This window comes from Stegodyphus dumicola, chromosome 2 (assembly GCF_044657685.1).
Source record: "Stegodyphus dumicola isolate Sdum_Otavi_A_Nest chromosome 2, ASM4465768v1".
Taxonomy (NCBI): domain Eukaryota; kingdom Metazoa; phylum Arthropoda; class Arachnida; order Araneae; family Eresidae; genus Stegodyphus; species Stegodyphus dumicola.
This window is the reverse complement of record NC_140769.1, coordinates 100,771,956-100,789,744: the sequence shown is the minus strand read 5'-3', so window position 1 is coordinate 100,789,744 and position 17,789 is coordinate 100,771,956. Positions and strand designations below refer to the sequence as shown.

General features: G+C 29.9%; 1 protein-coding gene across 1 annotated transcript in view; it reads right to left on the bottom strand.

Moving 5' to 3' along the window:
- obe (activating signal cointegrator 1 complex subunit obelus) overlaps positions 1–17,789 on the bottom strand; it is a 231,708-nt gene that overhangs the window by 135,562 nt on the left and 78,357 nt on the right. Inside the window, exons 11-13 of the mRNA XM_085810960.1 lie at positions 12,578–12,742; positions 12,236–12,481; positions 3,984–4,121 (exon numbers count right to left, since the gene is read on the bottom strand). Coding sequence (XP_085667086.1) covers positions 3,984–4,121; positions 12,236–12,481; positions 12,578–12,742 — 549 coding nt within the window. The remainder of the gene's footprint in view (positions 1–3,983; positions 4,122–12,235; positions 12,482–12,577; positions 12,743–17,789) is intronic.

Sequence of the window (17,789 nt, the reverse complement as noted above, 5' to 3'; positions counted from 1 at the left end):
GTGCATTCTACAAGAACTGTGGAATCATGACATGGACTGGTATGACAAACTTCCATCGTCACTGGATCACAAGTGGCAGTTGTGGTGCAGTGAAGTCGAACACTTAGAAGATCTCCAGATTCCTAGATGTTGTTTTTCAAATTTGAACTGTAAATTTATTTCATTTGAAATTCATTCTTTTTCAGATTCATCTCTTTTATCCTATGGAACTATGTTGTATTTAAGAGCTATATCTGAAGATGGAAGGATAAGTATTACTTTTATATGTTCTAAAAGTCGTGTAGCTCCTCTGAAAGGTCTTATATTACCAAGACTGGAATTAATGGGAGCTTTATTGTTCGCAAGATTAATCCATCAAGTAAATAAATGTCTTAAATTTAATACTTCTAGTTATTTTTGGACTGACTCAATGATTATGTTATGTTGGATTAAGGGACAATCTAGTAAATACAAAACTTTCGTAAAAAATAGAATACAAGAAATTCAATCTTTATCAGATACCAATAATTGGGCTCATTGCCCTGGTCAGGATAACCCTGCAGATATCTTGTCCAGAGGAATTTCTGCAGCAAATTTAGCTACAAACCAGCTTTGGTGGCACGGTCCACCATGGCTAAGCCAATCACCTGAATACTGGCCTACTGAGAGAGACAGAACTTAAAATCTATAGACGAAGACTTAGAGCTGAAAAAAGAATTTGAAAGTACAGTGCAAAATAACTGTTTGGTAGAAAATTTGAAATTTATTTTAGATTTAAGGAAATATAGTTGTTTGTTAAAAGTACTAAGAGTAACTGCACTAGTTAAACGGTTTGTTAATAAACTTCAAAAATGACAAACGATTGCAGGTCCCCTCACAGCAGAAGAACTTAAAAATGCTGAAATAGACTGGATAAAACATGAGCAAAACATTGAGTTCAACTTAGAATTACAAAATCTTAAAAAAGGTAAGTCGATTGCTAAAAACTCTCCACTTTCAAATTTAGCCCCATTTCTCAACAGTTGTGGTGTATTGCGCATATAAGGAAGATTAGAAGAAGGAGCATTTACAAAGGATGAAGCTCATCCTATGCTTCTTCCTAAGTAGTCTAAATCTACAGAGTTAATTATTATTTGAGAGCATAATAAAATTTTTCATGGTGGAGTTACATTTACGCTAGCCAAAATTAGGTCTAGATTTTGGATTCCACGAGGTAGACAAATTGTAAAAAGAGTATTAGGTAACTGTCTAACTTGTCGAAAGTATAAGTTGAAACCAGCTAAACAAATAACTAGTCAACTACCTAAAAGTAGAATTACTGAAAACCCACCTTTTACTGTAACTGGCATAGATTTCACTAGCCCAGTTTTAATAAAATCAGGAAAGGATACGCCTCAAAAGGCTTATATAACATTATTTACATGTAGTGTTAGTAGAGCTGTGCACATGGAATTAATCACAAATATGTCAACAAAAAATTTTATTTTGTCATTAAGGAGATTTTTAGCTAGGAGAGGAAATTGTAAAGTTGTCATTTCCAACAATGCTAAGATCTTTAGAGCAACTAATGAAATTCTTAAAGAATTTTAAAAAATTATAATAGATTCAAAATTGAAAGATTTCATATCAATAAATAGCATAACTTGGCAATATATTGCGCCTCACGTGCCTTGGTGGGGTGGTTTTTATGAAAGTTTTATGAAAATATCAAAGATCCTTTGAGAAAGATTCTCGGAAGGGCTCTTCTTAACTTTGAGGAAATGATGACTATTCTATCAGAAATTGAGTTAGTCCTAAATCATAGACCACTTACTTATGTCCACAACGAAATAAAAGAGCCAGAAGCTCTTACACCTGCCCATTTCTTGTTTCCAGAGCAAGAAAATATTTCTTATCCTGTACATTTAGCCGACCTTTTCAGGAATAAACCATTGAACAGGCAGACTTTGACTAGAAGAAAACTGTATCAAACTAATCTTTTGAAACAAATTTGGAAAAAGTGGAAGGAGAATTATCTCCTCAAATTATGGTCTGCGCATACTTTTCTCAATCCATCTCATGAAAGGAATCTTAAAAAGGGTGAGGTTGTATTGCTGGAGGTCAAATCAAAATTTTTATGGCCTATTGGAATTATAGAAGAAGTTTATAAAGATAGGGATGGATATGTGCGTTCATGTTTGATTCGTACTTCTCAAGGACTTTACCGAAGACCCGTCCAATTGATCTATCCTTTTGAAGTTTAAAGTTATACATATATATATGTTTGTGTCATGTATTGTATTAATTTGCAATGTAGTTTTCAGTATTGATTTGTGATTATATCTACATATATTATTGATGTGTAAATTTAGTGTGCTCTTAACAGAGCACAGGTGGGGTGTGTTCGAACTTTTCATAGTATAGAGGGCGCTGTTGCGCTGAAAGAATTCTTCTGTGTTTTTACATTATGTAACCGTGGTTCGCCGTTGCGATGTATGTGTATTACTGTGATATATTTTGGTGTTTTCATTAAATATAAATGAAAGATATCATCATGTATTTTTGTACACCAAATCAAGATCAAATTTAGACTAATGCAAACTCGTCGAAACAAAAATAGCGTTCGAACAAGAATCGTGAAGTGTTACTACTCGCCTTTCGAATTTTGCATATGAATCGTTAATCGCTTTGTAACAACTGATAACACTACACAATAATTAATTTAACGAAACAATTTTTTTATTTTAAGTAAACATACATTAGCCATTTCCTGTTCCATTAAATACAAAGTAAATTTTTACTAACCCTTTTTGATCCAATTACTTAGAAAATTAGTCAATTACATGAAATAAGATATATTTCATTTGTATTTGTCTGTTCTGTGGTAGCCAGTATATTGGCCACTATAGCAAAACTGTTCTCCAAATGTACTAATATGAGGTACTTTTCAATAACAACAATAAAAAGAATTAATGTAATATTTGAAATTAATTTCTAATTAATAGCATCAATGTGTAAAATAAGTTATAATTTCATATTTATAACAATTATAATTACTGTTCCTCAGATGACTCTTTTTTTTTTTTCTTTCTGGGTAACTTTTTCAAAAGTAATGTGCAACAAGTAATTTTATTGGAAATTATGATATGCAATAACTGTAGCAAAAAAAAAAAAAAAAAAAAAAAAAAAAAAAAAAACAGAATAAAATACTCTGCAAAAGAGCAGAAAGTGGTATTCTGACACATTTTAGTCTTTTATTTATAAACACAGTTCAAAATGAAAAAAAAAAAAAAAAAGTTGACATTAATTGAAAGTTACACAGTACAAGGTCCAAATGATAAATACATACACACTTTTTAATATTTAAAGCAGTAACAATACAAAAATTAATACACACAATAAGAAATTAACAGCTTAAAAATACATCTCTTTCTACTAATATCCTAAAGCAATAATTTTGATGAATATTTATCTAAAATTTTACTTAAATAAATCGGATCACTCTTTCTTGGCCGGGGTTTTTGCTCATCATTTTCCTTAAGATAGTTAATCCAATTGTTTTCATTATTGTTTATCGTAAATGCAATTCATTTAAATTTTAATAGGAATAGTCAAGCATGTTATTTATACTAACTAAAATCTAATGACACAATGGATTAAAATACAGTTTGTAATTTGTGCTAACCAAAATTCATGTTAAGCAATAAAACTTTCTATAAAATCATTACATCACTGCCGGGAATAGAATTTTTTTATGCTAACAGAGTGTTTGCCTTAAGTGAGTGCATGTTAAGGAGGATTTACTTTAACAGTTTACAACTAATGTTTTATCATGATATTTCAACAGTGAATGGCTGCTTCTGCACTCATTTAAGCACTTGCTGGTTTACCAGTAACCAAGAACCAAGGGGGAAATGGTGGAAAATTTAGGCACTATTGAAAAAAAAAAAAAAAAAGAAAAAAAAAAAAAAAAAATCAAAATTTTCAATATCAACAATAATTATTGTAAAAAGATAAAATCTTACACATTTCTGTGCAGCACCAAATTCAGATGAATTTTTCTGCTCAATGAATAAATGAGTCTGGTTATATTTGATGGCTAAATCTTTAAGAACTGTAGCTGTTTTCACAGTTGCATTTCTTGCATGGACAAAAACCATAACCTAAATAAAGATTAAAAAAATATATTTTTCCACAAAACACAAACACTCATAATTTAATTTTTAATTTAAGATACAGCTACACAATTAGAACAGTACATTCTGACCCAAGTGTCAGCCAAACAAGGTGAGCACCAACTCCATAGGTAAACATTAAGCAAATATAATTTTTCTTTCACCTTGGAAATAGTATCAAGTGCATCTTTTTGCTTGTGCAAACAATCAGAAACAGTTTAGATTATTAATAAGTGTCTGAAGAGTATTTACTTCTATCATAACATAGCTGCAGTAGCTTTCAGGCACTAAACTATACTGCTACTGCTATTTGTAATATAAATTATAGGTAATGAGAAACAAACAAACAAACAAAAAAACAAACAAAAAAACCAAAAAAACATGCTGTGTTTTATAAAATTTTTAATTCAGCACAGTTTCTTAAAATATGATATAAGCACCACTAATAGTATATTACATTAATTTTGGTGATAAATTTTTATACAAAAGGTTTAAATGAATGTAAAATGATCCCCCTTTTGACAAATATATTTGCACATGATGGTACATATATTTTTTATTCTTATTCATGCGGTGCAAAATTAGAAAAAGTCTGAGAACCTTCAAAACAGATGGTGTTCCAACTTAACTGTTGGCTTTTCCCACAACACAGGAAAATATAATTAGAACAGAACAATGTAATAAAAGAATGTATAGATTGATCCAGCACTGTGCCACATAGGATATTACCATTTGTTTTAAACATGCTTCTTATTGTTTATAATGACTAATTAAAAAGGCACCTTGCATGAAATAAATGATACAATATCTCAAAAATGAAGACACAACAGAGAGAAAAGGGGAAGGAACACAGAAATGATCTAATAAAAATCTGATATTCCTTTCTGCTCCACTGTTTTGAGTCTAGCCACTATGTTTCACCAATTAATAAAAATATTTGTCAAAGGGCCATCATTAGTTTATCATTTAGTTTCAACATTTTCTTCTTTGGTCAACAACACTTAACATCACAAAACATTCTCCTAAAAAGCACCATAAGAGCAAGTAAACTTAAGTATCATGGCTTCGATTAAAATAAATTCTTTATTCCTCAATATTCCAGTAGAAGATGAGCTTAAATGATTAGAAAGAAAGACTCGGCAATTTCATTTCTCAGATATGAAAACTAATAATATTTTCCATTAAACATTGTCTTAATAAAACATATTTTATTTCTAAATATAATTATTATTATCAAACTGAAGAATTACCTATGAAGAGTTCCTTCAGTTCTATTCCCTCTTTTATTACAAATCCAAATTATTTAAGAAAACATAAATGATGATGTAAATTTTTGTAAATATATGTTTCTTTTTACTAGCTTATGTTTTATATATTCTTGTAATGTTACTAGTGTTTTTAACTTATTTATTTCAAGCTTTTTATATAATAATTTTAAATATTTTTGCTTAATCAAATACGTGCCCAGCTACTGAATTTGTAAGTACTTATTCTGAGTATTATGCTGTAGGTCTTTTAATTCTGAACTGATTGATATTCGACTTGCAAAACTAGCTTGATTAGAATCAAAATATAGGTATAAGCCCTTCTATTGCTTTCTGACGATAATTTTTATTGCTATGTCGAACACATCTGATGATTTCTCATCAAGAGGGTGACAATTTGGAAATTCCAAAAATCCATTTTTTAGGCCCTCATTTTTTTTAAAGCTATGCTTGCCCTCCTGTGAGGGTAAGCATAGCTTTCAGACTATACGCATAGCTTAATACAAGTGCTTATCCTCCTGTGAGAGCATGTATTCTAACTTGGACTTCAATGGATTTCAATGTTCAACGAAAGAGCTGAAAGCAGGTAAATAAATTCTCACTCAGTCGGTTTCCCCCCTTTTGTTAGACAGACATGAGATGGGACTTTGGCCTCATTCTCACTGCATTGGACATCTCACTAATTGTCGTGGTGTTTTACTTCTAAAAGTAAAAGAAAATAACACTGTAAGAGCAAGTAAACTTAAGTATGTGATTTTGTTTTGTGAATAACTTTTTCATTCACGTAATTGGAATGGTGTAACATTTGGTGGAAGCAAGTAAAAAAATAATCTTGCCATTTTTCTGTTGCCTTGTGTTGTCATCTATCAAGAATCACCATGACAATTTTGTGACTTTGACATACTTCATAAGCTTAGGTAATCCTTAGAATGTGAGCCTGTGATTGTGTTCTTTGATTAATTTTTCATTCAAGAAAATGTGCAGTGCCATTTTGGTAACCTTTGCCTTGTGTTGTCATCATTGCTTCAGTATGAAAGTATTGTGTCTTTTTCATATTTACCAAACATAACCAGCATTTAAGCATAATTGTGTCATCACAACAGATGCTGTCTACATTATTATTTGATGAACAAGTTATTCGTATGGATGGTTAAAGATTTTTGAATGCAGTCATGAGTGTCTGTTGGAGATAATGAATTCTTGTAATAATGGTGAAATGTATTTACCTTGTTAAATTCTTTTATATAATCTAGAATATTTCAGTAGCTAGTAGAAAAATAAAATAATCACATGTGAAAATGGTAGTTTTTCTTTTATTGTGGCATTATGCAAAACTAAGAAAGAGTAAGTACAATTTTCTTTCCATTTTATAGTAGTAAGTCTTAAGAAGGATTCATTAGACTTTAAAATTGGGTTATATGATAGACACTTCGCATGTATTTATTTCTATTTGAGGAACATTTGTTTACTGGGCACACTCTGGAATTTGATACTTATGGCTATTTCCATATCTTAATGCATACTTAACATCAATATAACATTTTCGGTGCCATGACAAAAAAGAAATGGATACCTTAACATTTTTGGGGCTGTTTCCTCCCAAAAAAATTTTAAGTATTAATTCAGGTTCAGAACCTATAAGATATGTGCCTAATAATCTAAATGGTTTCATATATGATTCCAGTAACTGAATGTATGTGATTATTAAAATATTAATGAGAATGTAAATTTAATTTTTTTTTGTATGGTCATGTTTGGTGTAAATCATCAAAAATTCTTAAGTATGAAAAGTATATAATTGTATAACAATATTTAGAATTGAAATAGTAATATGATAAGACACAGTTATAATGATAAAAATATCAATCTATGGATGAAAGTAATAAGAGTACATAATGAAATATTGACTGATAGCTTAAATATTGCATATAGGTATATAATAATAAATATGTAACAATGGATGCATAATAATTGATGTCAAAGCATTTGAAGTATATTGATAAAATATATATCTGAATAATTGTGAATGAACAACTTATTTAGTATGTGCATTAGTAACAGTATTCAGTAATGTATGTGAATCAGTAATAGTATGTGTATTTGTAATCTATAATAGTTTAATAATACGTTGACATGTTAAAAAAGATAGGTCACTTAATGATTTAACAAAACTACTGAATACCAAGTTTGCAAAATCATAGTCCTTTGAGATGCTTCAGAATAATTTTACATCAATTAAGCTCAGAATCAGTCAATCAAGCAGTTAACTGATAAGGTGAATGCATATGCTGTTAAATATTTTTTATGTTATCCCAATTCAAGTGAGGAGGCACTTAACCTCACTCAAAAAACTATGCTTTCAAAATTCATTGAAGCACTCCAACCAGATTTAAGACTGGAGGGAAAAAAAACTTGGCCCTGCTGATTTTGCCACTGCTGTCAGATAAGCAAAAAATATTGGAAAAGCATTGGAAGATTCGGGTTCACAAACACTATATTACTCTCCTGATATAAATACTTTAATAATGCAACAAATGCAAAATTATAAAGCTATTGAGGAATGGTAAAAAAAGTTTTTTGGTGAATTTGTACTTAATGGTAATGTAAATAATTTAACTAAACTAGAAAATATTCTCAGAGCAGTGATAACAGAGAGTCTCCTCACATTTTTCAACAAAATCAATGGACTGAGTGCCCTTATTTTCCTTCAAACAATAGTTATTGACCATATAGACAGGCTAGAGGAAACTATAGGAAAAATTTTCTATACAGGCAGTTTTATCAGTAGAAGAAATATATACAATAATCAGTGCACTTATACTAGAGAAATATATTCCAAAATAATAGAAAGTTTATCTCAAGCAAAAGAAGATATAATACTCATAGGAACAATTAAACTCTTAAGGGGTGCTTATTCTCACAGATATACTGAGTTTTACTCAAATACTGAGAGAGAAAATAGAAAGAAAATGCACAAAAATAAGAGACACAACAAACCAAAACTAAAATATTCAGGAATAATGTTGAGGAAAACAGTGAAAAGAAATTAGTAGCTTTATGCCAAACTAACAATATTACCCAATTACCAATAATAAATATTAAATTTGGTGACATTTTTTTTGGTAGCATCATTGCTTGATTACAGGTGCAAATTTAAGCTTGATACAGCCAGACAATACAAAAGTTCCAAATTATACAAAAGTTAGTACATATGCAGGTCTGTAAGAATACATACACTGAATAATATCAACAGCCCATACATATCTGCTGTAAATTTAAAATTTCATACAGGAAATAAATGGCTTTCCAACCAGTTTTTTGTTACAGCATAACTGGAATGCAAAGTATCAAATAATATTAAGGTATGATTTTATACTGAAAAATAAGATACTAAGTAATACAAACAAAACTCAATTAATTATTGACAACACCCACTTTGATTTCATAGACAAGAAAAAATACGACTGACAATAAATTGGAAGTGAACAATGATATCAATAAAGATGATTCAGATATTGTAAGAGTAGTATGAAATACTAGAATTCTGCCCAACACTGCAGAGTTAGCAAAACTAAGCATTTCAGCTAATATGCAGCAAAACCAGCAAGTATTATTTTCCCCAGATTAAAAAAAAAAATTAGAAAAAATGGGCCTGACTAAACCAATACATGAGATAAGTGAGGAATAATATATTTTTACCATAAGTGAAAACAATTCTATTTCAAAAATTATTTTAAGGAAGGGTGAAAAAATTGGTAAGATATATAAAATAGAGGAAAATCAATTTGAGAAGCCTATAGAACAACAAAATTTACAAATTAACCAATATAACACTAAAATAAATTAGAAAATTACAAAAGGAGAAATTAGTCCCTGATGACTTTGATTTAAGCCACTTAGAAACTTAACAAAAGAACAGAATGATTGAAATGCTCACGAAAAGCCCAGTGGTATTTTTGAAATCATATTCCACTCTGAGAGAGACGAATGCTATGGTGCCGCAATTTAATCTACTACATAAGTTCCCAATTCAGACCAAACCATATACTATTCCTTATATTGCAAAGAAATATGCACAAGAGGAGATGATACTCTTGCTTAATATGACAGTAAAAAAGACAAGAATGTTTCCTAGAAGAAACTAATGTTTTCTTATTTATGAATCCAGTACTTCTTGCTGTTCAGCTCAATTCTGAACTTAACACATTCTAATTCTCTCCCATTTCTCATTACTTTAGTCACACTTATAAATCTAATTTTATTTGAACTAGCAAACTTTTCTCATCTTGATTTGCAGGATACTTCAAATAATGTCATTTTGTTAAACAAAAGTTGGCTTCATTTTATTCTTTCATTTTGAATGCCTCAGTCATTCAAGCAAAACCTTAATTAAATTATATAAGAATTATTGCAAGTGACAGAGCTTTTTCATTCCATATTATTGACTAAGAGGTTTGTTCATTTCATCACAAGCAAAAATAGCTTTCTACTCCCACTGATCAGAATGAAATATAGCACTTATTACATTCTCTCATTTAATTAGTTATAATGTTTCCCCTGTACAAAATGACTGGTGAGAAAACAATACCAGTTCTCTGCGGCTAAAATTACTAAAAAAAATAAATAAATAAAAAAGAGCCTACAAATTTTGAAATGGCTTTTTTGGAAACTTATGTTCTAATTAACTATAACAGAAAAAGTTTTATGTTTTATCTTCCTATTACAATTAATAATCTAGTTTCTGTTATAGTTATTGACTAGAAAAGGAAGATTACAAAACCTTTTTTGTATTATTTAATGATCTAAATTCTAATAACCACTCACCATTAGTCTTTACAGAATTTGATTCTTATTTGCTTCTAATTCATTGTTCTGTCAATATGTTAAATTAGGTTAGTTTATTCGAATATGACAAAAAAGACCAATGCTATCTGCTTAAGAGAAAATGTATGCCTTAATGCAAGACTTTCTAAGAGAAACTGTCTCGTATTTACATTAAACATGGGAAAACCAATTATTAATCCTGCTTCTTCGTCAGGTTGAACTCGCAGCATTCAGCAGTTTTAATCATCGTATTCACACATTCACTAAATAAAGAAATAATAGCACATGTTATGCTAATTCTTATAGATGATTTTTGGTTTATTATCATTTAGTTCACTTGGCCCATTCTTCTGCATACCTACCAAACTTGTAAGGATAGAAATTAAAAAAAAAAAAAAAAATTGTGGAAAAAAAAAATCAGAGTTCAGAACAAGACATCTGAAATTTAAAAAAAAGTTTGTCTATATCTGGAACATAAGTGTGGAGGAGAAAGGTATTAAAAAAATGCAAAATTATTTCTAACACACTAGCTGATTTTGCTTTTGTTACAAAGAATCAGAAAATTCAGCTTCATAACACTTAATATCTTTTTTTATTTGACAACTAAGATAGTTTTGCACGGTTTGAACAGAGTTTGCAGTCACAGAGAAGCAAAATTGAGTCTTACCTTTTTGATAATGCGAAAAATGCACTCACATTCTACACTGTCGTAAGGTATGTTAATAGGGCTTTCACAATTTTCGTAATCCTGTCATATTTAGGAATTTCATCTATTATCTTCACCTTTACTATGAGACCAATCAATACATCCGTATTCACATGTTAATTCAATACCTTAAATTCTTCATACTGGAATGTTGTAAATTATTTTTGGAATTTATTCATTCTTTATCATATTTCTGTGTATCCAGTGTTGAAGTATGATTTCTGTGCATCTGGTATTGGTATATCCAGTAGTATTCTACCATGGAGTAGAAACGATAGTTTATTCACAAAATTATTAGACTGCAAGAAATAATATTTCACTTTTTAGTGCCTAATTTTTTATTATGCAATTATGTGCAATTTCAATGCACAGATGCAAAAATTTCTCTTTTCTCATTATGTTTAAAATATTTTTTATAATTCTCAAGTACAGTTTCTGATAACCAAATCTTCCTCTTTTTTTCCTGATGATTTAACTGATGGTAAGGATTTTAATATTTTTTTTATTATTGAAGGCTTCATAAATTTAATAATAAATCCTTGGAACAATATCTCAAGCGTTTTCTTCAGAACACAAACCTCTTTTTTTTTTTTTTTTTTTTTTTTTGCAGACCATAATTGTATATTTAATTATTCAAAATCAAAAATGCATGATAATAAAAAATGAGAAAATGTTTTATTTAAGCCAGATAATGGAAATATTAAAAAAAACCATGCAGAAAAGATTGAAGAAATATATATTTTTGTAAAACAGTTTTTTTAAAAAATATTTTATATATTTTTTTAAATACTTTTTATTATGTTAACCATATGCTTTTGTCAAATGTAAACTTAGGGGCAGCATCTTATCCAAGAAGATGGCTACAAAAGATAGTTAATGAAAACTAGGGCATTGGTTACACAGGCAAAGAGAGAGAAAGAGTTATCAGAAATGTAAATACTTTCAAATTATTATATATAGTGCTAATAAAGTTTTGTTACTTTAAATGTGATGTTTTAATTCTATGCTTCCTGATATGTTTCAAAATTGTTTAAAAACGTAACGTAATTATGAAGAAATTATGAAGTAAACGTTCATAATTTCTTTTAAACTTTCTGTAGCTTATTTATGCTCCTCCTAATTTTGCACCGAGGCAAGTGCACTTGCCTCAAACTTGTTGTGATTGTTCTCGGGAATATTTTTGTTTTCTTTTTAGAAATAAATGCTTACATGAAGGCCGATATGTATTAGGTTGGTGTACTAATCTTATTAATATAGTTTTATAATGATGTTTAATTAACTGGAAATTTTAATCAAGAAATAATTACCTGATGCTTTTCAACCAAATGTGCAACTTTTCTATAACATATTTCATCCATATCTCTCAGTTGCTGAAGTGGATTGTTAGCTTTTACTCCAATAAATGTAGCACTCAGGGGAACAGGCCGGAACCGATCATCAAAGAAGAACAAGCCAATCATGGGATTAACTCTTAAGAAACTTGCTACATCAATATAATTTGGTAATGTTGCTGAGAGACCAACAATTCTGATCATGGACTGTGATGTCTCAATCTATAAAATTTTAAATACATATAACCGAAGATAAAAAAAATGAAAGTTAAAAATTTATATTAGTATGCTTGGCAAAGAATTTACTTATTATCTTACCTGTCTTAATGTTCTTGCTACGAGAGCTTCCAAAACAGGGCCCCTATCACCATCTAATAAATGAACTTCATCTAAAATAAGGAGTTTTACTAGTTGTGACAATGCAACATCTCCAGTTGATTTCCGAGTGACGACGTCCCATTTTTCTGGTGTTGTAACTAACATCTAACAAATAATAAAGAGATATTTTACCCCACAAAAAGTATTTTTATTTGTTAAATATTAATACAATATTTCTTCAAGTTTTTTTAAAAATATACTCTTAATATATTTAGTAAAGTGAAACTCACAACTTTCAGTTCAAAATACTTTCACCACTTTAGAATAAAATAAAATTATACTGATATTAACCACAGAAATAATTTGTCATGATTTTTATTATTTGTTCAAAGATATTTAACACAGCATTTAAATGTATGGTAAAATAAACAATGCCATTCTATGATATATCAGATCTTTATTTATCTTCACATATTTATTTCTTTGTATGCTGAATTAACTAACTGAAACTTTTAAAAGCACAGCACATATTTCTTAATATTTCATATCACTGTTTTATTCCTTACATTATCTCTATTAAAGTTTGCATAATGTACCTAATCCATGTGATTTATAACATACCTACATGATGATTTAAAAACAACTGAATTATTGTTATTAATAAATATGTCTATAACATATATTTTGTACTCTGTACAGAATAATCATTTACATGCCACCTAACATTGAACTTTATAGCAATTCTTAATATTCTTTTTTTTTTTTAATTTGAAAAGGGGTGCAATTTAAAAAAAAAATTAAGGCTAATAAATAAAATCGAAAAATTGTTGATCCTGTGAAATTTAGCATGTTCTGTTATCTCCCCCCTTTTCTCTTCTGGGCTCGCTAGCTATGAAGAAAAAAAATTCTAGTACATTCCCGTTATTGTGGTTTAGGCGAAAAACAGGAATTAGTGCACTTCTGTTTTGGTGAGAAACACATCATTATTGATACAATCAAGCAATTCATTTAATGTCTACAGGGCACAGTGTTTTTATTATATAAATATAGAAACAATTTAATATAAATTTTTAATTATTATTTTATTTAACAAAATTACATAAGCATTTCATTAAAAATAAACAACATATGGAAACAACCAAAATTCATTTTAAACATACACTTTCTTATGGCCATAATTATTCAGCAACTGCTCTTAATACTGTGCAAAACAAATTATCTTGACTAATGTGGTGCCTGAACACGCTAAGTAGGATTTCAGGTGATGATAAGCCATAGACCTGTGCTTACTGTTGCAATATTTTGCTGATCCTCGATAGCATATGTGTACAGATCAGCTATTTCTTGCCACGGTGGAAATGAACTAATTTCTGTTTCTAACCAAGACTGCTATAACAGGAATTTTTTTTACATTTTTATTTCCCCTCCCACATGCACACATTATTTCTGGCAATACTTAATACATAATTAACAGAACTTTTATTTTTTGCAATCTCCATCTCCTTTGTTTCTACTTAATACCTACATACACATGCAATAGCTAAAAGGCTCAAACTACATTTTCTGTCTCAAGCTCTAAAACATAATAACACTGTTTCCATCACACATGCAACTAATGTTTATTAGTCTTACAAAAACAATTTTAAAAAAAAAAGTTATGCAGGGTGATGTACACACATGAAAATAAATCCACATCTTAAATTGCAACTCTTTAATTAACTATACATAAGCCATAACACATAATGCCATCTATTATATCATCTACAATATTCCTGCAACCAACTGCTGCTAGCTTAACTCTTACATAACTGAAACTTTTCCTACGATGAACTTAGTACTATTACAGTGCTCTCTAAATGAGATATCAACATATTCTCCATAAATGGCTGTTCAGGACATTAGTAAATTTTTATAATATTAAATTATCATAAATAATTACTTCTAAATAATACATAATATTACACTTAAAACTATTACATGAACTAACAAACAGAATTATTATAGATTATGCATTAATTTATCATTGCAATGAGTATCAGCTAATATTATTCTTTATAAATACATAATTTTTATAACAATTATATAGGGTTTTATAATTATTAGTTCATGCATTTAAAAGAGTGATACCAAGTTTTTCAAATGAATATAAGATTATAGTAAAATGTGCACTTGTTCACAATATTTAACTTTTCACAGGTATCAACTGCAGCTTATTAATGAGTCTCTTCAGCAAACCAACTATAGCTTTAATTTCACAATATTAATTTTGTTATCAGTATTACAGTACACTTTTATAATGCGACCCAGTTTTCAGTTTCAAAGGTGCTAAATTGTCTCTCTTAATTATCACCAGATCATTTAATTTAATAATTTGTTGAAGCATGATGCCATTTCATGCATATTTGAAGTTGATTTAGATAATTTCCCACATGATTTCTTAATAAAGGACCAAGATGTTTGCTGGACAAGTTTCCAGTGGTTATGAAGAGGTAATTTATCATTGCAACTATTTGGTTCTGAAATACCTTTAATGATGTTTCTATCAGAAAATTGCAAAGTGTAATTACACACATACACAAAAAAAAAAATCTGGATCACTTGAAGTTACTACTAATGGTCTCGATTTCAGACACACTCCAATTTCTGATAGTAGTAGAAAATTATTCAAAAGTTAGAACTTCTCATGTGGCGTTTCACAGCTTTCACGATAACTTGCCACAGTTCAAGTGCAGCATAGAAGGCAGATTAAAATTCCACTTAATTTTCCCTATATCAGATATCTATCTACTTTCTGGTCATAATACCTTCAACTCTCTATTTGCTTCTATAAAATTAGTACTGTAATCACTGTACATTTTCTCCAGTCTATCTCATCCAGCAATGAATCATTTTAAAGTTGCTATGAAGGAATCCGATATCATGTCTGCAACCTATTAGAAATGAATTTCCTGGGTAATGAAACACACCAAAACATAAACAGATCTTCACTGCTTGAACACTGCACCCCTTCTTGAGTTTAACTTGAAAAGGACCATAAAAATTGATTTCAAATTTTGAAAAAGCTATTCTGAGTTTCACTCTAGATGGTGGAAGATGCCCCATTACTCGGTATGACACTTCTATTTTCGAACAACTGCTCGTGCATTAACAATCCAAAATTTTTGTTTGATTTCTAATTGCAGCAATCTGTGTTTCTCCATGTAGATATTTATAGTAATAATGTTGTTTTATTAGTTCTGTAATATAGGGTGATTAAGGCAAAATGACTGGATATTTTACATTCTGTGCTATACTAGCATTGCTTAGGCTTCCTCTCATTCTAAGAGCACTTTCATAATCTACGCATGAATGCAACATACTGAGTCTATGGTGAGGGCTGAATGCTTTTTCCTTTTTCAAATGATCCATCTCTTAATTGAATTCCTGCATTTTTACAGACTTAATCATCAGAGAATAAGCTAGAGCTAGCTCTCTAATTTGATTCTGTCCCTCTCAAAATATTATTTGAGATGGTCAATAAATCTTTTATGAATCACCAAGCTGTAACTTGTATGAAGGAGTTCCTCATTCATGTAATTCTTAATCACAGCACAATGCACTACAGTATCTTTTAATTTTTATTTCTTCTGATAGTATAATCTTCATTAAATGTTCAGGCTATATTTTTTATTTTTCTCTCCCACCCAGTGAGATCCAAAAAAGAAAAAAAAAAATCAACATTCATCTTCTAATAAACACTGACTTGGCACTTCTCTACCAACTAAATCAGCAGGATTATCTTTTACACTCAAACTTTTCAATAAGATTCTTAAAAACTTCTCCAAGATACTATTTTGGCTCCTGTGGCCACTGCCATTATTTCCAATCATGATAACATTAATTTTTCAAAGGAGCTCCTCTATTTTTTGACATAACTTCACCAAAATGCCATCTTTATATTTTAAATAAAGTATGCAACAGCACCATAAGTGAGAAGACAGCATTGCAAAACATGGGTATTTCCTTTTTTAAACTAAATTCTTACAATACATTAATAAATTTCTCTGATTAAAAATATCCTTTATGTATTTAATCTCGAACACCAGTCAATCCATTTGATCTTAAGATCATATGGCAATTCATCATTTCAAATGATACAGCACATTCAAGTTTCCTGATGCAACCACTTAACCTTTTAACTGTCATGCCCGAGATACTGGTGTTCGAAAATGTCACGCCCGAGCATTACTCGGGGTAATTTTTTTTTGAGTGCATCATATTGTTATACACGAATATATATCGGGAGACGTTTATTTCGGCTTCATCTCTTTGTCAAACCCGACTGAATCTCTGGAAAAGTTAATGTGCGCTCAGTTCAATAGATGACAGCACTTTACTGAAGATTTCAAAGGTTAGAGGTTATAAGTTCTTTGGTTCAAAGTGCATGGGATCTTTTTGTTGTAAAATGGCATCCAGTTCTTTGAAACGTTATATAGATGATTTAGATTCTTCAACCGAAGATGAAGGATGTGTGTTTGATGAGCAGTATTCATGATACTTCCATGGTCAGCCTCAAAAATAAAAAAATGGAGATATACTCAGTCGAAGATTGTTTCTAATTACAGTCTAACTATGGGTGGTGTAGATCGCTGTGATTAAGAAATATCATTTCATCCAACAATCCGAAAACGTCAGAAAAAATATTATAAAAAGAGATTTTTACATTTACTAGACAAGGTACTCTGGAACTCATATTTGCTCTATAAAAATGTAGTTGGAAAACGTATTACATTTTTAGAATTTCAAATCCAAGTTGAAGAAGAGCTTTTACATAAATATGATGATGCAGCTTCTGGACAAAAGAATGTTGGCAGACCACCTACAATAGATAACCCTGCCCGACTTCCTGAACGACATTTTATATCCCATATTCCTCCTACTCCTGCGAAACGTGAGCCTAGACAGTGCAAAGTGTGTTGTTCGAAAAAGGATAAAAATGGGGAAAAGATAAGGAAGGAATCACGATTCTGGCGTAGTGATTGTGGAGTTGGTTTGTGCTTGGAAAAGTGTTTCCAGTTGTACCACACATGACTGAATTACTAATAGGTATTCACTTATATTTATTTATTTTTTAGAAAATAATTAATTTTTTTCATTTTTAGAAAATAGTGCTCCACTAGAAGCGAACTTTACAACTGCCATGTTGAATGGCAGCCGCCTCAAGCATATACGC